Here is a 20,547-nt window from a genome sequence, read left to right as displayed (position 1 = left end):
GTATACAATTTCCCTGAGCTCCTTCATCTGTCCTGCGTGTCTCCTTATTATCTGGTGGGACACGCAAAGCATCCTTTGTTCTGTAAATCTCTGCTCTGGAGAGTTTCTCTTGCGGAAGATTAAGATCTACCTCCTCAAAGAGGAGACTTAAACCCACAGCCCTAACTGAGCCCAACATCCAATTTAACTGGACTAGACTGAAAACCCTCACTAATCCTGAGTTGAGACTTTTTTCATAAACTGTATATTGTGTGCGTGTGTGTGTATATATATATATATATATATATATATATATACACACACACACACACATTATATATATACACATATACATACACATACTTTTTTCAATATACTGTATATTGTGTATATATATATATATATACACACAGTATATGAACAAAAAAGTCTGTTATAGGGAGGAAAAATGGCTGTGACTAAGCCTGTCATTGAGAGCAATTAAAGATGAGACAACCTTACAGTTACAGAAGTATTTATTTATTTTTCTTATGTAAGAAAAGACAAAAACGTTCCACTTCTCACATTTTCTTTCAATGGCACACAAGGTGAAGGTGTTTCTTTTTGGCAGAAAACAGGTAAAAAGCAAGAAAGAATAAAACGAAAGAGGGCATTATGACTTTCATGTTCCATACATATTAAAGTATCTTGACCGTTACAGCTTAAATCTTGACTATGTTTGATCGTTTCGTAAGCAAAGGCTTCATTTGCATAGCTTAAGGTTAAAACAAGACTGCTTCTTATATATGGGCTACATATTCTATCGACAATGTGTTGCCACCTCAAGGGAAAAGACAACTTTCGAAAACAATAAACGTACGCCAATGAAAAAGCTCTCGAGTGCCGGACAGTATGCCGTTGAACCAATTTCAAATGAGAACATCATCAAAACACGAGTCATCCATTCTCACTTTTATGACTTCTCTAAGGCTTCTTTTTTGTCACGCAGAGACCGGAAATTGACAAAACACACCAAAACAATTGGCATTTTCATACATAAAAGTATTAAAGATGAAGTATGAGATGAACTAGTAAACCACAGGTGGGTGAAGTCACAATATTGCGTGGACAGGTCCATCCTTCTAGCATCAGCTTCATCAGTAGTCACGTCTTAAGGCTTAGAATGGGTCCCCAAACGAACGTCAACAGAGCAGCAACATCGAACAATTGTATCTCGCATAAATGCATCGCACCTACACAAATTGTCTTAACACATTTTGGCATTTGAATATTGGTGTATTTAAAAATAACTAAGATGTTCTGATTGGTTTGCTTTGTATTAAAAGTACATTCTCCCCAGTTTGTGGTGGCCCAAAAGGAAGACTTGCAAGAGTCGACGCTGTACTTTTACTGCCTCTGAATGCAAAACATATGGAAACACGTGTGGTTAATACAAGGTTGTCGGGTTGGTTTTTTTTAAGGTGGGAATAGATAGTCATTTAGGGAGCGGCAGAGTCTAGACTTGTGCATGACATGTGACTGCAGGTGCACAAGTCTCTCTCTACCATTTCAGCTTTATGTAAAGCAACTCTCTGGCGCCCCCACTAGACCTGCGGGGGACAAGACTCGAACCAGCAAGTCTCGCCCTACCCCGACTCCCACCGCCCGAACAGATTATGGATCCCATGTGGATCTTGACTGGCTTGGGCAGCTGAATATGTGCACAGACACACAACGGCATGTAAAAATAATACGCTTTCCCCCCCCCCCCCCACATATTTAATGAAAAAAACAACTGTATTGAACAGGTGATTCACATGCATGTGTTTACCTGTGCTGGTCTTCTTGTTTGTCTGTCTCTTTATCTTTTGATTTCATGGCTTCAACCCATAGTACCTGCTTTCCAGTTAAATAAAGTAATATTTGGTGAGTTTTCTCCAGAGACGATGAAATCTAATGGCTTTTCTCTCCCCGGGGGGGGGGGGGGGGGGTTTGGCTCAGTCACAGCAAAACAGACAAAGCACACACACTCAAAAATACTTGTCCCCATACAACGTTGGAATATTATAATTTTCTGGAAATGATGCCTTTGCATTAGTAAAATAAAATAAAAATCATCACATGCTCTCTCTCTCTCTCTCTGATATCACTGCAGAGTCCTGCTGTCCCACATCTAGGCTTGGTTCACACAAAGAGCACAACAACGAAACATCACACAACATAAAACAAAAAACACTGCGGTCACAACTGGTTTCCGACAGAGAGGATTTTCATTCAAAAAGTGAGGTGCTTTGCCAGCAAAGACACGTGGTATGAAAAAGGTAGAGCGGAAGGGCCTTACTTAGTGAACACTGAAATCACTACACGGTGGACCTAGTTTTGTGATATATAAAAACCAAATGGCAAAAGCTGATAGTTACTATTCTAGTTTTCACTATAGCCCCTGGTGGGAAGCAACTTTCAACTGTAATTGGCACAACCGGTCAGACAGGCAGTCTGTTGCTTTTCCTCTCTGTGCAACCCCTCCACCCCCCAAAAAACAGCACTGTGCACGTGGAGGCCTGACATCTCGTCAGTGGTTCATAAAGACTATACTTACTTGAGAACCAGGCTGCGCGATGTTAAGTCTGCTCCCATTATCTGAATGTAAGGCTGCTTCCACAAAAAGAAGCAGGTGGACACATGCAACTGAAAAGTCACTGGAATGCTCTGAGAGGATTGAAAAAATAAAATAAAAATCGAAAATGACTCAAGTCTGTGGAGAATTTGTCAATGGACAAGCAAAGAGTAAACATCTGCCACTTTCTTTCCTCCCACCTATTGATATCAGAAACGCACCAAAAGCGTGCCCCCCACCTATAGTTGTGCACTTGGAGGAGGGGGTGGGATGGAGGAGGAGGAGGAGGAGGAGGAGGAGAAGGAGGAGGAGGAGAAGGAGGAGGAAGAGAAGGAGGAGGAGAAGGAGGGGCGTTGGGCTGTGACGAAGGTAAGGCTGCGGTTACTCCCTCTTATCAGCTGCTTTTGACTGTTCCCTCTGAATCATGCAGCGCCGCACAATGCTGTCAAAACTGCCCAGGTAGAAGAGGGCGATGGTCCGAAACAGTCCCATGGTAACAATCTGTGCAGAGGCGAGAAGAGATTAGGAATTTGTGAATGGCACAATGTCAAACAGCATCGTGGCGCGGCACTACTTTGGCCAATGTGACAATATCATGTAGGTGGCTCTACCTGCTGGAGACCCTCTGTGATGGAGGTGACGGGTGACATTCCACAGGTGAGGGCTGATAGCATGTAACCATCGGGTCCCACGGAGCTGTTGAAGTTCCCCTGCTACGAGCGCAAGGAAAATGACAACAGATCATCCATCCACTTAATGCAACAAAACAACAACATGCTGGGTCAGTGGCAGGTGAAGTGAATTTCTTACCACTGCATCGCGAACAATGATTTTGGCCACTTGGTCTGGTTGGCAAACTCCTGAGGTTTCAGAGATTAATTTGGTCTCCAGAGGCTAGAAGGAGGAGGTAAAGGCTTTATGTTTTTTTTTTGGGGGGGGGGGATGGGAAATGAAATGATCACACTGTTGATTGTGTAAAAGAGATATTTACCTTGGTCTTGTTTTCCTCAGCCAATCCTGGAGTGTCAGTGTCAGGGGGGTAGGCCACCGTCACGTAGATATTGTATGGCTTTATCTGAAACACAAGAACAGCAACACTCAGTAATCATCATGCCCTGCCATTTGTCCACATTTGACATCTAAAAAAAAGAAGGTATGAATGCCCCCTTTCGACAGAATAGGAATCCTTTTAATAACATTCACACCAACCTACTCATAACCCCTCAGCAGCCACGTGGTGGAAGAATATAATTAGATAAATTATTTAAACTTGCTGCACAGTGAAGGTGATTTGCAATGCAGCGTGTTTGCTTGCTTGGTCTGGAGCAGAAATCTGTGCAAAAGCGCAGGAGTCAAAAAAAAAAAAAAAAAAAAACCTCACCTCCATCTGCAGAGATTCTGCCAAGCCACGCAGGGCAAACTTGGACGGGGAGTAGGCGGTGTATCCAAACAAGCCGATCTGGCCTGCTTGGGAGGACACAAACATGATGCGGCCCCTTCTTCGCTCCTTCATGGTGGTTATGACGGCTCGTGTCGGGTAAACGCTCCCCAGGTAGTTCACTTCCATCAGTTTCTGTTGGCAACACGGCCAAAGTTCACACGTTACAAGGTCGTCAACATTTGTCTCGCTGCATATTTATTCCACAACCTCAATGGTGTTGCATAATTTCTCAAATATAGTCCTGCCCCTCGAAAGCAGACTGGAAAATCATAGCATTGCCCAGCTCCCACCAGAGTCTGACAAATATTCGTCTGCGTTTTATAGACTCTGATGCAAATATAGCACATAATACCTTGCATTAGCACTTTAACGTTAGCAGGTTGACACATGCTCCTTTTGTTTTTGAAAGGCCGACGCAGCTTTACGGGAACATCGTTGTTCCTTAATTTCATTGCCTTCTGTCTGGCCAGGTGATGTGGAGGTTCACTTTCTCACTGTGATCAGTAGGCGTTTAGCTTCATAAACCTGTTTGACATCCTAAAATGCATATTACGTCCACTTCTCTCTGAAATCTCGTTTCCAAAACATAGATACTATTTACTGAGGGAGGGCAGTTAGTGATTGTGGGCTGCGTGTGAGATCTGACAGCTTGACAGAGCAGCAACATTCACATCCTCTTAATCTTTTCTGGCAGTAACAATATCTCCAACAGAACCAGACACATTGATCTGACGGCTAAGGGGCAATATTTTATGTATGAAAAAAAAAATGTGAGTATTGCTTCTCATACCTCCAGAAAATGGTTTAAGTATCATTTTTATTGCAACTTAGAACCATATGGCACTACTCAAATACCTTTGTAAAACTATATCCTTGTTAATCAATCTGATGTAATGAGGAGCTGTGAATCGTTTCTTTTTTATTTAATGTTTTCATAAAACCGTTAAGTACAGTTTGTATTAGCTTATTTAATTGCACAAACACGATCATACTGCGAGGTACCTACTTTAAAACGGTCCACTTCCATTTCATCAAACTTTCCAGAAATGGATACCCCAGCACAGTTCACCAACATATCAACAGGCCCCAGCTTCTCCTGAGCCTGCGCAACAGAAAAAAAGCCACTCCAGTAGGTCAACACTGAATTATTTAAGCAATCTAAAGATGTTCCTCTGTCGTTAAAGAGGGTAACGTTACCTGCTTTATCACACTTTCCACCTGGCTATATTCACTGGAAACATCCACTGATATGCAAAGCACCACCTGAGTAAGGAAATTGTACAGGATCTCACGTCAAATGGCATCAGTTATTACGCAATGTGAACACGTACACAGTGATGACTATTAACTCAAAAAGTAATGGTGCTTTAAAACAATATCTTTCATTTAAATAAATGCTTAACACATACCTGTTTGTCATTGATGGCAAATTTCTCCAACTCTTTCTTCGCTTGAAGCAATTTAGCCTGAGAAACATGCATATTTAATCCATCATCAAAGTTCTTGTATGGGTGTACTCTAAATCCTCAGAACATGAACAGCAACATGCAGGTGAATTGTCTAACAGAAATAAAAGTAAATGTGGAATAGAAGTGGAGCACATCCATCCCCTTAAGTGGAGCAAATTAACCGTGACAACATATTCTACTGTGTTTGACATCAAACAATGTGACTGTAACAATAAACGGGTAATGACTTGGCAAGACACAAAGGGATGATTTGTTGAATGTGGATTGTGCTGACCTCATCCCGTGCCACCAAAGTGATGAATGCTCCTTGCCTGTAGCACTCAATTGCAATGCATTTCCCGATCCCACTTGAGCCCCCAGTCACCTGCAAAATCAAAGGGTAAGATGATCATACATCACGTCACATATGTGGGGGAGGTGGGGAGGGGGGTAGTTTATCTGCAAGTCATAGGCTGGGGGCACAGGGAAATTAAAATATGCTCAAATAATTCAATTGAATAAAGTGAATAATGATGCGCAAGTCAGTTCTGCTATGGTGTTAGTTCAACAGCATAATTACATTAAAACAGGTTGCGTAGTTTATTAGGTAGCGTTAAATCACAACACATTACTAACTCAAACTAATGTAGTTTAATACAACCAGAGTTATCATGCTCTGTTTTCGTTCGTTCACGAAGGTGGGATATGAAACGCAAAGTACATTATGATACTAGAAGTTAGCTCGCGCACTATTGTAACGTTAACGTCACATTAAGCGTTGGGGGCGTGTTGCTCTGCGTAACTGACAGGTCACTGTCGGTTATAAACCTTCTATAAGTACAATGTACTTTTAAGTCAAAAAAGTTTCGTCTGGTTATTAGTTGCGACGTTGTTGCTTGCGGGCACACGCGCAGGACTTTGAAAGGCCCGCTACCGTAGACCGTTACGCTAACTTGAGCTATGACGTGACAGTCAACAGCCTTACATGGCGTTTCCAATAAAGTGCACTTACCACGACGTGGGCCCCGTTCAGTTTCAGAGGTTTGGGACTAATAAGTGGCGATATCATGTACAACAGCAACACAAATGCAACAATGAAGGCAGCGACCACAAGAAGCATGACAAACGGCAGAAGGAGCCACCAGGAGTTGATTAAAAGCCAATCCGTGATCGTTGAGCTCAGCCCTTCTTCAGAGGACATGGGGGAAATTTGGCAATCGTTAGCTTGTTTGCTAACTAGCAGGCCAGCGTCGGGGGTCCGATAACGGAGATACGAGGCAGGCGACGGCCCTGAAAGGGAGTGGCGAAACACACAGACGTCGGAGGAGGAGTTGTTCCGGGGTTTGGCAACGAGTCAGAACTGTGCAACGTCCAGGTTAAAGGACCGCGGTGGACATTGGCTCCCAGCGACCAACGCTCAGTCTGCGTAAACCTAAACAAATCCGACCTGTGCACTGTGAACGATCGCGAAACGCTCGTGCTCGGTACATGTAGTCTTCGAGCGAGCAGTTCCCCGTGGACTAAACGCGGCTCGAGTGTGCATTGACCACAACTCCCACAATGCAATGCTACGCTTCCTCGTATGATTTCAGTTAACGCCGGCGCTACACTCAACCAGGTAACGTTGATGACTGACGAGACAGAGAAAGGATATATCATATATTGTGAAACCTTAATTAATTAACCTAACGGTCCAAATAATATCGTACATTCTAACAAAGCAGTAAACAGCGTTTTTGTTGACGTAGCTACAACTTTTATTTACATTATTGAAACAAACACAGAAATCCGTATGTACGAGTGTCCTCTTCACAAAGAAAAGGTTAAAGAGTTGGCTATATGTATTGACATTTACAGTAAAATAAGAGGTGTTCTCCATCAAAACTCAAAAGAGAGAGTTTGCACACATTAGGAGCAACAGAGCACAGTTGTATACCATCTCTAAACGAGTATTATACATTTCTTACTTGTAGTGACAAAGCACTGGATATATAAGCAGCATGATCAATTTAGAAATAAACCAATAAAAAATAAATTTGCAGCTTTTCTAGAAGGCACATGGTGCACACTGCCACGCATGGCTATATATAGTTCATGCTTGGAGATGCAGTCCTATATTGTTAACTATACAAGAAGAGGATCTCTCAACCTGAGCCATCAATATCCAACTCGGTCTTGTTTTATCAAAAGTTACGTGATCTTATGTTAACATAAGGCTTCGTTTTTTTGCAGTTTATATTAAGGATAATCAGCAAAGCCTGTGAATAGTAATGACAAATATGTAGAGTAGGGTTGACAAAGCAAATTAAAGTTATTGAGTCCTTGAAACATTGTAAAGTAATGCTGGTCCGGCACCATCGGGGATCCACCCTTGTAGCCGTGTTTAATTCCAATGGCAAGAGTAAACAAATACAATTGTCCGTTGTTAGAAAACTGGAGAAACAATCCAACTTTTCCAGAGGGTCTAATGTAGCTCTCATCCTGAGTATCTCGGTCTCAAAGCTCTTAAACATCCACCACCTGAGACAAGAATGAAATGTTCACCACAACAAATCCAATGAACTCATGGCCCGCTTCACTCCCCCAGCCCAAGATGGATCAAATCCACAAAGTACAGTTTACACTATAAAATGCTTGTTTTCTATATAAAATAGAGAATACACAAGGGGGCATTCGTTAGTTAGTGAGACATATTCTGACACAAGAGCTAGTCCCATCTTAAAATAAATTATCCTGATTTCAATAGCCTTATTTGAAATAATTGTCTTGTATGTCTGCTGTTGGTTTCCCTAAGTGGCTTGGGCTTTCTGCTCACCAATACCTTTAGATTTGAGTGAATATTGAATATGTCATCATGTCATCTGCAGATGGGAAGTCTTTAATGTTCTTTGGACAATGGTTACTATCAAATAAAACAATGTCCTTCCACCCATTGCGTGGTTATCAAATTGGCAAAACAGCACAAGTGTAATCTTGTCCACTTATGATAAACCACAAAGCCTTGTGTAAGGGTATGATGAGACACACAGAGAGAGAGATAAAGAAATGGGTCAAGGACAGTAAAGAGAGACAATCACAAATCCTTTGGTTTGTCTCGACTCAAGCATCCCAGCTAGCCTTCCTGTCCAAAGTCCTCTGTGAATTTTTTCAGCTTGTCCAGATCTTGTTCATTGACTGTTGGCTTCGTGTTGGCCTGAGACTTCACCATATCAGACTGAAAAAACAAACAAATGTTATATAATATTACACCGAGGGCTCAAGTATGCAATTGTATCACCATATAGTATTTTGACATCCTTACCATTGACACGATAGGTTCCAATAGTTTCTCTCCAGGTACATCCATCCATGACATCTCAATCGCGTTGGGATCGCCAGGTGAGCAAGGAGTCAAGAGGTCATCTACAATAAGGTTGGCGTCAGTTCTCGATTCCCCTCGTACCTTATTTAAAATCACAATGTACGCGAGTGGAAAATTAGTCAACTGCAAGATGTTAGACTGAATCATCAATCAGAGACTGATGTGTTAATATACATACCCGTTTGAAGTGGGTGGCGGACTGGACCTTTCGAACAGGCTGCATTAGAGCATCTCTGACAATCACGCTGATGTCTGCTCCCGAGTATCCTTCAGTCTTCTTGCCCAGAGTGACGAAGTCGGTGTCGGTGAGACAGTTGGGGGTCGGGCCAAGATGGAGCCTGAACATGAAGGAGCGGGCGTGCTCTTCGGGCAGCGGGATGTAGATCCTCTTCTCAAATCTGAGAGGTTCATCAGTGTACAGTCAGCAAGGTGTACGAGAACGTGGTTGCAAACAACTTTCACCAAGTGACAATTACCTTCTTCTGATGGCGGAGTCCAGGGTCCATGGGATGTTTGTTGCACCGAGTACTAGCACTCCCTCATTGTTGTTCCCCACACCTGCAAATAAAAACAGTAAGGGTAAGTGTACACACTTTAAATACTTATCTAATTTAAACCATGATGGTCTCTACTTTCGCTGACTCATTTGAGCGTAAATTATAAAATTATTAATCAAATTGAGACTATTTCAAAGCTGCTTATTAAAGGTTTCCCAGTATTTTATTGCAGATGGGTGCCACCTCACAGGAATATTTTTTTTAAAAACTCCACAACCATTATAAAAATCAATAACATTTTAATGAATGAATTAAATAATAATCTTGAGTCTGCCCACTAAATTGATCGGGAGATGAAATGTGTCAGGATCAGGATGGCTCTCTCTGCAAGTTCCTGGGAGAAGCCACACCTCAATCTGTGACATCACAGCAGGTGTTTTCCCCTCACTGGTCACATATCTGCTGTGACACCTGTTGCAGCAATCTTTCTTCCCCATGTGATTCAGTGGCCATTTAACATTTAAATTGTTCACAAATAAGTAACAGAGAGAATTAAAGACAGTCTGAGAACACTTTGAACTCTCTGGAACAAATCTTATGAAAAACAAAAAGGCATGAATCTAAAGGTTTTGCCATTAGACAGATTGATCCCTCAATCCATAAACCCAAATAGTTTAAGGTTACCCAAAAGTACCTTCTAGTCACCCAGCCAATGCAGCTATAATGGTCTCCTGTGCAGAGCTCAAGTTCCTATGGCGTTACATTTGTGTATCACATGCTATGTAACCACAATGATTCCAGTGAAAATATAGGATGCAGAAAAAAAAACAACGACTAAAAGAGATACTTCACTTAGTGCATAAACATCAATTTTACATTTAACATGCAGAACTGAGGGATTGCATTTAATTTAATTAATCAGAGCATTCAGTAGTTAAAAACAACTGTTTTGGCTTATCAGACTTACCCTGCATCTGAACCAGGAACTCTGTCTTAATACGCCGAGCGGCCTCACTCTCGTTCTCACTTCTTGAGCCACACAGGGAGTCTATCTCATCAATGAAGATGATAGAGGGCCTGTGCTCTCTTGCCAGGGTAAAAAGATTCTTAACCAACCTAGGAAGTTTGAGAAAGTTAAAGAAATGAAATAGCAACATGCATGCTGCAGTATATTTTTACGCTCAACTCGTGCTTTTGTGGATTATTGTTAACAGGACTTACTTTTCGCTCTCTCCCAGCCATTTGGAGACAAGGTCAGATGAAGAGATGGAGAAGAAGGTGGAGTTGTTTGCCTCTGTGGCAACCGCTTTAGCCAGATAGGACTTTCCCGTGCCTGGAGGTCCAAAGAGCAAGATCCCTCTCCATGGAGTTCTTTTTCCTGCGAGTCAAGCAAAACTGAATTTTAGGCTACATTAGTTTCAACAAAAACAATCAACGGCAATCTGGCTGTCTTCTGTCATTTACAAGCAAAGCAATGAGGAAGCATTCCTTCCTCTTAGAGAAGATTTCATACCTGTGAAAAGGTGGGGGAATTTGATAGGAAGAATAACTGCTTCTTTCAGTGCCTCCTTCGCTCCCTCTAAACCAGCAACATCATTCCATTTGATGTTTGGTTTCTCCATAACAATTGCACCTATAAAAAAAAATTACATTTCTGAGAAGTCCAAGTAATACCTGAATTATGACAGACTACATGTAACAACCCCCCATTAAATCAACAAATATCAGGAGAATTCAGTTCACATTAAACACTATAAAGCCTGCAAAAGTCCTAAAGAATATGAATATTACAAACCTGAAAGTTGATTTTGGAACTTCTTTTTCTCGGGATCATCACCCTCATCGCTTTCATTCCTGGAAACAAACATAATTATAAAAACATTATAATTAATGTATAATTTTGTCTCCATTTCTAGTACAAAATAATTTGTACTGATTTTCCTTCCCGGTCTAAATGGCATCAGACCTGCCCCGCCCACAAACACACCCTTTGTCATCAGACTGTGACTCTTTGACAGGCTTAGCAGGAGGGGCGCTTTCTTTCTTCTTTAGATACTCCTTCAACTTCTCTGCCCTGTCCAAGTATTCAGCACATTTGGCCCGGATGCTGTGTTTAGCTTTGTCACTCTGGGCTTCATCTGTCAGGAACAAGGAGCACAGGATCAAATGGCAAAACATTTCAGGTTTGAGTATTTGTTTCTTAAATACATTTCCCCTTAAGTGTACGTTGATTGCCATATGAAGCTACAGCTCTACAAAAAGCAATCAAATCTAACCATTTAAAGAAACTATTTTCTTATCGTTGCTGGCATCATCACTGCTATGAAAGTGTACAAAATAGCTTGCCGGTATGTTTAAAAGGAATATTAGCAAATTGTAATTCCCGTTGTGGCAAAAAACTGTGATTATCTGACTGTGTCGACACTGTACACTTAATGCCAATGTTCTGTTTCATGCCTTACATTTCACCACATGGAGGAAGTACTGAACAGCTGCCTGGTAAAGACGCAGAGCCTCCTCATATTTCTGAGCTTTATCCTCTTGAGCTGCCTTGCTGGCAAGATCAATGGCCTTCTAAAAACAAACAAAAAAACAGACACAGAACAATGTTAGTTATATTAGCATGTGTGGATTCTACTGTTGATTGATTAAGAAAATAGAAAGCTGTGGGAGGTTAATGACAATGTTCCAGGACGACATCAACCAACCAAAACAAACCTCTCAATATTGACACACGTGTAAGGGGGAAACGTATTTAAACAGCTCAATAAGACAAAAGCCATAAAAGGTCAATCGCAGGCAACCGTCGTGTATAACTTTACAGTATACTGACCCTAATCTACGAGCTATAGATGGAGATCAGATTTAACCTAACACCTGTCCTGTGTGTTGTCAGTCACTACGCACACAGTTAGGAGAGCCTGAACCGGAACGTGAATGCACTTTCTTTCACTTCCTTTTGCTGATCGTCGCTGCAATATGTAACTTTAACACAATGTGTACTTGTAACACGACCTGTACGGGTTTGCTTTCCATTGGAAGTGGATGTCCTTCCAGAGGCCAAATAAAAGCAGCTATCGTTAGCTCACGTTAGCTAGCAACGGTAATCCCGTTAGCTAGCTAGCTCTGTGTCTTTTTCTTCAATATAGGCTCACGCTGTAATACGGGTATTGCCACAATCGCATATAACGTTACTTTAACAAACATAAACTTGAGCCTTTACAACACACATGTGCCACGATGTCACCTCTCGGTGTTTGTGTTGCTCCAAAGTCAGCGTAACTAACGAATTGATGCATGTTAGCTAGCTGTGCTAACTAGCAGCTAATGTTACAAACGTCACACTATTTTACAGTCGGAAGCTTTTATACCAAGCACCTCCCAACGAAACAAGGCCAGACGTTTCGGGTGTCACAGACTACGATACTTTGTGTTTTGTTTAGTCCAATATGTGAACAATTTCGTTAGCTTGTTTAGCGTCTAGCGTTAGAGCCAGCCCTGGGGTAGGTTCTTAACTTACCTGTAAATTATTGTTGGTAGCCATGACGGCTGATCACTTGTCCAATAATCGAAACGAATGTAACACCGCCGTGACGAAACTACGTTTAAACCCTCTGCTTTGCAATGAAACCATACAAGTGGACTGTTAAATCGATAGTCGAGTTTTTTATGAAGCTTGTTTTCGTTTCTCGAGATCGCCCCGGAGTCAGATCGAGGAGGAAACTTCCGCATTGAAAAGTCGATACTCGCGAGCACGGAATGTAATGACGTCACCGCGTAGCCTCGTACAGTTCACAGGACCTACTGCCTAAAACTACAACGTTTGGATACGGGATCAATAAGGACTACATTTCCCCTCGTTTGTTTCAAGTATGTTACCCTAGTCTTATTTTTCATTTTCTTTAAAAATGTTTTTATTTTATATTTTACTCAAACACGGTACTTAAGAACAATTATGAGGTATATGCTTTATCTCGCTACATTTTGGAACCTATAATGTTAATGTCAGTAGATTTATTTGACAGCTTTAGTTACTAATTACTTAGCAGATTTAGATTACAAATGCAACTAATTAATTATGATATATTATTTTAGATTAAGCAACCCAGCAGAAAAAAATGAGCTCCATCTTCAGCAGCTGCAACATTAAAGTGATGAGCACATTAATGCATGAATATTTATAATCAAGTAATATAAAATACTGTATATGATTCTGAAATGGACCATTCTGCATAACGAATACTTTAACTTTTGATACTTTAAATATATGTTGATGCTAATACTTTTACTTGAGTCTGAATACAATTGTTATACTCTGATATTACTACTTTTACTACAGTAAAAGCTCTGATTACTTCCTCCACCAGTGAGGAATTAACTCTCATCTATGAGGCACCTGAATAAGTGCTCTAATAAGCACATTCACAAGTTCTCACAACAGTGTGAGAACTGGAGACATAAGTCTGATTTTATCATCGTGAAAAATAATATGCCTATTTAATATACATATTTAATTTAGGTAACAACCTCTTTATTCTCTTGGTACCGCAGTAATTCTTCCACTCTGTCCAGGTACTGTTTACATTGATCTCGGATCTTCTGGTTGCCATCTTTACCTTGGGGTTCACCTGATGGGGAGTAGAACATTTATTTAATATATGGCATTCTGTAATGTTATTGATTCAAACTATCTATCGTAACAAGTAGCACACACAAACAAAAAAACATTAGCTGTATAACTTTGAGCAATGAAAGTGATGCACACTCTTGTACAGACTGAGGATGACCTGAAATGTCTCATTATGTGACATTGGATGCATTTTGATTCTTGATGTAGCGACGCACGTTTTACAATGTGCAGAAAGTACTTGACAGCATGTTTGTAGGAGCGGATGGCCTCCTCATAGTTCCCAGCCTGGTCTTCCTCTGAGGCCTTCTGTGCTACGGCAATAGCTTTCTGAAAGAGCAGGAATATTTCAGATACTATCATATCTTGTGATTCTATTGAAATCACTTTGTGACGCATATTGGCGTCCTATACACTGCATTAATGTACTTCACCCAAAACAAAAGTAACACAGTAGCCTGCAGTGTTACTGTTATTACACTAATGGCAGTTAGTACCATATTATATATATATTTGTATTATATTATTAACAAATCATAATAACTTCTAAAAATACTCTGGAGCTAGTCCTGAACAGAATATTCATTTATTGGGTATTCCAGTCATTTCAGTAAAGTATAATATATATTGTTTAAATGTGTTTTGACACAATATCAGGGCCCTGGAACTGATTAACCAAAGTGAAATAAAGATTTTTGTATTGTCATTAATGACGCCTGTGCTTTTAGTGCTATGAAATGTCCAAATCTATATTGGGAATAAGATCTCGCCCATATTATTATTTTTGTTCTGCTCGTGGACATTATTAGTCATCAAGTAGATAATTAATCAATTACGAAATAAGTGATTCATTGTATAGTTAGTTCAATTGAGCCATCGAAAATAATTGCTGTGACCAAATTATTTTAGGATCCATATTGCTGCTGAAACGTTTTTCTTTGTACAACTATGGATCCCCAACGTTTTATGGTGAGTTTGTTAACACAAAGTAAGAGAACACTGTTTACATAGCACCTGCCTTTGCACATTGAGCTTGACTCCAATGGAAATTACTTGTTTGGACTAGAATCTATGTGAATCACACCGAGAACACCTGCTATTTGGACCTATAGAACAGAACCACATTGCATATCAGATATCTAAAAAACAACAACAAAACAATCAGAGAGCGTTATGTTTGCTCACTGTGTGAAACATGTAATGACTAATCTCGCACTATAACCTGCGGACTTGATGTAAATCCCTATATGTTTGGTTAATGATGGCAGGCCAGCATTCTAACGATGGACTGCGTATTCTGTGACAGTTCGATCTACAATCGGGTTCAATAAAGCGCACAATACACTGAATACGGGAAAGGTTTGTCCAACTGAAACCCGTCAGATCGCACAGGGAATAGACTCGGTGTTGGTTCCCTTACACTCTCAGTCTCAAAGTAATGTATTCACCCTACCTGTAGATTAGTTGGCTCCATGAGGAGTACCCAAAAAGAATTCAAACACAGCAGATTGAACGCGTGATGCCCGCCAGTGTTGTTTCGTTTACCCAGCCGTATGTGTATGTCACCGCACAAACAAGTTCCTGTTCGCGGATCACTCCCTCAGCAATGACACTGCGCGTTCAGGAAGCAGCCGGCCCAGTCCACAGGAATGGCAGCGATGCTGGAAGGATCCCTCCTGCCGCTGAGTCACGATGCGCTTTGTTGTCCTGCGAGTTTCAAACACAGGACAAGTTGCGGAGCCTGTATTCGTGACCTCAATAGAAACAGCTGTTTCAGAAACATGTCATTATTAGCTTTCACTGAGAATCTTTTTTTTGGGGGGGGGGGGGGGGAGTGTAGTTATAACCAACCACACAATGCATGCAATAAGACAGAACGGAGTCGTTTTAGGTGTAAGGCAATATAGTGTCTCTTCCTTCAAGGGGCCAAGTGACGCGTAAAACCGGATACTTCAAGAGTGTGCGTGTGCGTGATACTAAAATCCACTTCACCAATTAATCAATAGTGTGATGACTATTTTGTCCACTAGAGGTCGCCCCGAGATCACTGTAGAATATTAACGCCGTGAAGAACCTGCAAACCCACTCAGAGTGCGGGCTACTAGTAGCAGGGTTGGAGCTCATCTGATCCTGTTGTAAGAGGTGATACTGTACTTTCATATTCAAAATAAAATACAATAATATAAATTAGACATTATGAATAAACACACATTAAGATTAGAATGGATGTATAATGAAACCTTCTTAACCCTCCATATTTGTCATTGGGCTGGACAATTTCATTTAACAATCAAATGCAAACTTGTTGTTGTTGTAACGGGCACAAGTGCAGTCAGTTAAATTTGAATTTGCAGAATATTTCTCATGCTTGCTTATAATAGTGTCTATTGTAAATGGCACACAGCAACAGTGTCCAAGCGATTCCGTGAAGGACGATTATAGAAATTAAAAGGTTAAACATAAGTTGTCTCTGCGTACACATAAAATAAGCCATAGTCCTATATGTATGTATTTCAAACGTGCAGGTAAGAAAGATGTCCCATGTGAACAGAAGAGAAAAGGCTGCGCGTATATCTCGCGCAGCCCCTTGGGCGCATTTCATGGAGATCTATAGATGACAAGACCTGCACGCTGCGGGTTGCTCTCGGCATCTACAGGGATCTCTTCTGTGGAACATGGCGAGAGGGATGAGAGGAGCTCATCTGCTCGCGCTACTTTGTACCTTTTCGGGCACGCTCTTCAGGGACGCAGATGGACAAGGAACTTCTAATGGCTTGACAAGTTTTAGTTTGAATCCCCCGTATTTCAACCTCGCCGAAGTGTCTGGTATCTCAGCCACAGCAACCTGCGGCCAGGATGAGACCGGGAGACCGAAACATGAATTATACTGTAAGCTTGTCGGAGGACCGAACAACGGACCTCCTACTCAAAATATACAGGTAAGCTTTCGGTCCGTGCGTAAAAGGAGAATAACCACGGCACTGGGGAATTACATGGTTATACACAACATCATAGTATTTAGCGTTTTATGAATATAGTTCATTCCATAAATTTGTTTGCGTCTTTTTGAAAATTTGTTATACAGCTCCCAGAGATAGTTCTGCGCCATATTTAAGTTTGCTCAAGGAAATTAACTTGTGGTCTAGTCCCCTCATGAGTTTTCTACTGAAAGTCCCTGTATTACAGCAGTTTGGGATGGACAAGTTTAAACTTAAGATTAGCCTGTGGTTGAAATATCTTTCATATTTGTATTAGGTTAGTTATTTGCCAGTGCCTGCCCCCATTATATATCAGGCATTTAGTTTTCTGCAATTACTTGGGTGTGCATGTCTCTGAACGCCAACAATTTGACACCATTTAGGGTCAGTTCTGTGACTACTGCACCTCCGCTGACCCCAACAAAGCCCACCCGGTGACCAACGCCATCGATGGGACGGAGCGATGGTGGCAGAGCCCTCCTCTCTCCAGGGGAATGGGCTACAACGAGGTGAACGTTACCCTGGACCTTGGGCAGGTGAGTTCATCATCTACCACACTCTGCTATGTGTGCCTGCAGTGTGATCGCTGTGTGGTGACAACACAATTACAGCACCTGGATGTCTCAGAGAGATGAAGGAAAGTTCTCTGCCTCGTTTATTACACCGCCGATGTGAGATGAGTGATGCCAATTGTGGTGTGCGGTGGCAATATTGGTTTGCGCCATGTTCTTCTGCCGTGCTGTGTTTAGATGCTGCTGCTCATTTGTTTTGCATCTGCTGGTTGAGACGGTTGTCTGACTCATGGTGTCAAAAAAACATTCTACCAGGGGTTACACGATTTATGTTTTTAGTTTGAGCTTCATCTCCTCAGCCAGCAGTGGTCATGTGAATAATGTCCCGCAGCTGGATGCTTGCCAGGAATCAGACTCACACCCCTGTGGCCGGCTTATACACTTTCATCATGACCCGAGTCTCTGGAAGGAGGTTGGGCTCGCCATAAGAAATTGCACCTCATGCTCAATTATCTATTGAGAGGAATTTCTTTTTCTGGATTTGGATCAGATTCGAAGAGTGCAGGTGCAGGCCTGGACCTCTTTGTAAGGAGGACCAGTTCTGGAGTAGATTTAAAAAAGAGAGCAACAAAAGAGCTCCTCTTCACACGTGTTGCATCCTTGGCTCCCAGTGGCCGCTGTGTCAGACAATGGCTGTTGGCTTTTGTTTCTCTATTTTTAGGCAGACTGAGCTGAGCAAAGATCTGACACAGTTAAAGATAGTCCACACTTACAAGAGGATGGACAGACGCAGGGCCTATAGGGATGTCTATCTAATACGTGGTAATGCTCAGTTTATTTGGGAGCCGGGAAGTAGCCTTATTGTATTAATGTGTCACACACACACACACACACACACACACACATGCATGCACGCACGCACGCACGCACACACACACATATACACTCCCACACACACACACACACACACACACACACACATTTTTCTTTTCACGGCATCTCATTCAACCACCAACGGTGCTCACCTGCCATCATTGAATGCCATACGGTTGTTTTAGCACTAACATTTTCTAATAGATTTACTAATGATAACTTTATCAGTTGGCAGCTTCGCAGCCTCTTTTGTATCAAAAAGTCAAGCACTCAAGTGCATTCAAGCAATCTATAAATGGATGGAAAAAAAAGCTGAAATGAGAGGAAAGAACCACAAGTTTTGACTCGAACATCACTCAATTATTAAGATTGCAAGTATCTGATTTCCATTTGAAAAGAGATTTTTGTTCTTCTTCAGGTGAGCTTAATTAAGTGTTTTATTTCGCCCCACACATGTAATCTCATGCATTAGAGCTGTGATGTTGTTTGACTACCCATTTGAAGCTTTGTTAGCTTTGTTGATCTTTCTCCCTAGCCACAGGACAAATTATGTTTTCAATGAACTATGTGGGCTCGACCCAGCTGAATGGGTTCTGCGGTTTCTTTCAACACCAACGCAGGTGGCTGTTCTTCTGTTTTCTATATGGCTCTTAGCAGATGTCTTAGATAACAGCACAGTTGATGTTGATGTTAAAACGGTGAGGTTCAAAGAGAGAGGCCTTTTTGACAGGGCTGTTTCCTTTTTTTACTGTATAGCGGATTGTTTGAAGCAAGGTCTGCAAAGTTAAAGCTCTCCTAATCTGACTAGAAGGGAAGTCAGTAGTTTGTCACAGGATTTGCACCAAAACTGGGCATAAAATAGAAACTTGAGCACTCTTAGAAAGAAAACCTTATTGACTGTTTAGCCGTACTCGTGGGTCTAGGGATGACAGTGTCAGTCTGTCAGTCGGCTGGCTGGTCTACCGCTTTCATCCAGACTGAAATATCTCTCAAACTGTCATGGTCCACAGAGTAGGAGTTCTACTGACTGGTGAACCCCTGGCTTTAATTCTAGCGCCACCGTGAGGTTGAGTTTTAGGCAAATGCCTCGACATCTATCGGAGATCTCCTGACTTTTCTTCTTCGCCATCATCCGATTAAAAGTAAAATTGGTCCGATACTTTGGCTTTTGACTCAGATCTAATGACAAATCCCAACGGCTACCACTTCAGGGAAAAAGGCAATTATTAACATGATATCGCGCTAAACACACGGTAAACATCAGCACACTTGAATTGTTATTGTGAGCATGTTAGCATGCTGACGTTAGCATTTACCTGAAAGAACCGCTGCCTTAGTACAGCCTCACAGAGCAGCTTGCAAGGCTGTAGACTTAGTCTTGTTTTCATCCAAGCTACTTATCTTCAAATCTTCAACTTTCAATAACCGGCCCAAAGGCTGAGTGCTTCTAGTGAAATGTTCACTCTCTAAATCTCCTATTGATAAGCCCTATAAGCTCTATGTCTTTGGTTAACTGCTCCCAGTTTTTGTGACTTCTTGGCTTGTGACCCGTGAACTATGACCAATCCTACCGTGAGTCCGGAAATGACCTCGGTAATCTTCAGTTGGCTTCTGTAGAGAAAAAGATGGTGTTTGGCATAGATGGCTTGTTTACTTCTCGAGGAATTGGTCCCAAATGAGTGAATTTGAATTAAGAAGATATTTATGAGAGCACAGATCATATCTCAATTCATTTGGACTATAACCGCTTGCCTCAAACGTGTTTATCTCTCATTTTGTTTCGCCATAGGTCAATAACCAATAAAACATTTATTGTCCATCCCATTATAGATTTTTTCTACATCTGTGTCCACCAAAATACTGGCTACTCTTCCAGGAACTTTTGCCCCTGTTAAACTATTTACAGCGACAGTAGGCAAGCCATTGTTCTGATCAACATTTACACCACATGTCAGACGGACAGTCACTCCTTTTTTCTGGGGAATGTATTTTAGGAGCCCTGACCACATGTGCTTATCTGCCTGAGTGAGCCCAGAGTAGACCATGTGAGGCAAACATACCAGGGCTTACTGCTGCCGGTCTCCCATCTGATGATACTGAGTTGCTTTTGATTGGTCGGTGTCAAACACTGAAGTTCTGATTAGTTGCTGGATTGATGCTCGAGGGATTTAACTGGCATTTTTATATGAAGGTGAAGGTTTATTGTGTTGGTCATGTGGTAGTGTGTTGTGGATT

At 41.5% G+C, this 20,547-nt stretch overlaps 3 protein-coding genes across 4 annotated transcripts in view; 1 reads left to right on the top strand and 2 right to left on the bottom strand.

The window, feature by feature from the left end:
- Positions 1-476: 476 nt before the first annotated feature.
- On the bottom strand, positions 477-6,946 carry kdsr (3-ketodihydrosphingosine reductase). The gene is made up of 10 exons (XM_034556039.1): positions 6,477-6,946; positions 5,760-5,849; positions 5,426-5,482; positions 5,214-5,279; positions 5,023-5,118; positions 3,957-4,148; positions 3,567-3,650; positions 3,386-3,469; positions 3,187-3,288; positions 477-3,076 (listed from the first exon to the last, which is right to left on the bottom strand). Exons 1-10 carry the CDS (start codon positions 6,663-6,665, stop codon positions 2,957-2,959), a joined length of 1,080 nt encoding a protein of 359 aa, XP_034411930.1. The 5' UTR covers positions 6,666-6,946; the 3' UTR covers positions 477-2,956.
- Positions 6,947-7,797: 851 nt separating this feature from the next.
- Positions 7,798-15,535, bottom strand: vps4b (vacuolar protein sorting 4 homolog B). Of its 2 annotated transcripts, XM_034554932.1 has the most exons (13): positions 15,403-15,535; positions 14,168-14,279; positions 13,850-13,950; positions 11,785-11,896; positions 11,310-11,460; positions 11,118-11,176; positions 10,836-10,955; positions 10,544-10,700; positions 10,290-10,438; positions 9,302-9,383; positions 9,004-9,223; positions 8,766-8,906; positions 7,798-8,678 (listed from the first exon to the last, which is right to left on the bottom strand). In XM_034554932.1, exons 1-13 carry the CDS (start codon positions 15,421-15,423, stop codon positions 8,577-8,579), a joined length of 1,527 nt encoding a protein of 508 aa, XP_034410823.1. In that variant the 5' UTR covers positions 15,424-15,535; the 3' UTR covers positions 7,798-8,576. The 2 variants fall into 2 exon arrangements, with proteins under 2 accessions (XP_034410823.1, XP_034410824.1); XM_034554933.1 differs by lacking the exons at positions 13,850-13,950; positions 14,168-14,279; positions 15,403-15,535 and adding an exon at positions 12,843-13,086.
- Positions 15,536-16,621: 1,086 nt separating this feature from the next.
- Positions 16,622-20,547, top strand: part of LOC117746094 (laminin subunit alpha-3-like) — a 50,741-nt gene continuing 46,815 nt past the window's right edge. The window contains exons 1-2 of the mRNA XM_034554934.1: positions 16,622-16,888; positions 17,311-17,463. Coding sequence (XP_034410825.1) covers positions 16,625-16,888; positions 17,311-17,463 — 417 coding nt within the window. The 5' untranslated portion in view covers positions 16,622-16,624. The remainder of the gene's footprint in view (positions 16,889-17,310; positions 17,464-20,547) is intronic.

The sequence above is a fragment of the Cyclopterus lumpus genome, chromosome 17, assembly GCF_009769545.1.
Source record: "Cyclopterus lumpus isolate fCycLum1 chromosome 17, fCycLum1.pri, whole genome shotgun sequence".
Lineage (NCBI taxonomy): Eukaryota > Metazoa > Chordata > Actinopteri > Perciformes > Cyclopteridae > Cyclopterus > Cyclopterus lumpus.
This window is presented reverse-complemented; position numbering and strand designations above follow the sequence as displayed.

What these genes read in the sequence shown, in the direction of transcription:
- vps4b (XM_034554932.1), bottom strand. Translation starts at nt 15,423, where the DNA reads ATGGAGCCAACTAATCTACAG. An exon ending in TCACAGTCTGATGACAAAGG is followed by an intron (nt 11,177 to 11,309) that starts GTGTGTTTGTGG and finishes GTTTGTTTCCAG; the next exon opens with GAATGAAAGCGATGAGGGTG. An exon ending in GTTCCTGGTTCAGATGCAGG is followed by an intron (nt 9,384 to 10,289) that starts GTAAGTCTGATA and finishes TTTTATTTGCAG; the next exon opens with GTGTGGGGAACAACAATGAG.
- kdsr (XM_034556039.1), bottom strand. Translation starts at nt 6,665, where the DNA reads ATGTCCTCTGAAGAAGGGCTGAGCTCAACGATCACGGATTGGCTTTTA. An exon ending in CTTTGGTGGCACGGGATGAG is followed by an intron (nt 5,483 to 5,759) that starts GTCAGCACAATC and finishes CATGTTTCTCAG; the next exon opens with GCTAAATTGCTTCAAGCGAA. An exon ending in CTGAGGAAAACAAGACCAAG is followed by an intron (nt 3,470 to 3,566) that starts GTAAATATCTCT and finishes TCCTCCTTCTAG; the next exon opens with CCTCTGGAGACCAAATTAAT.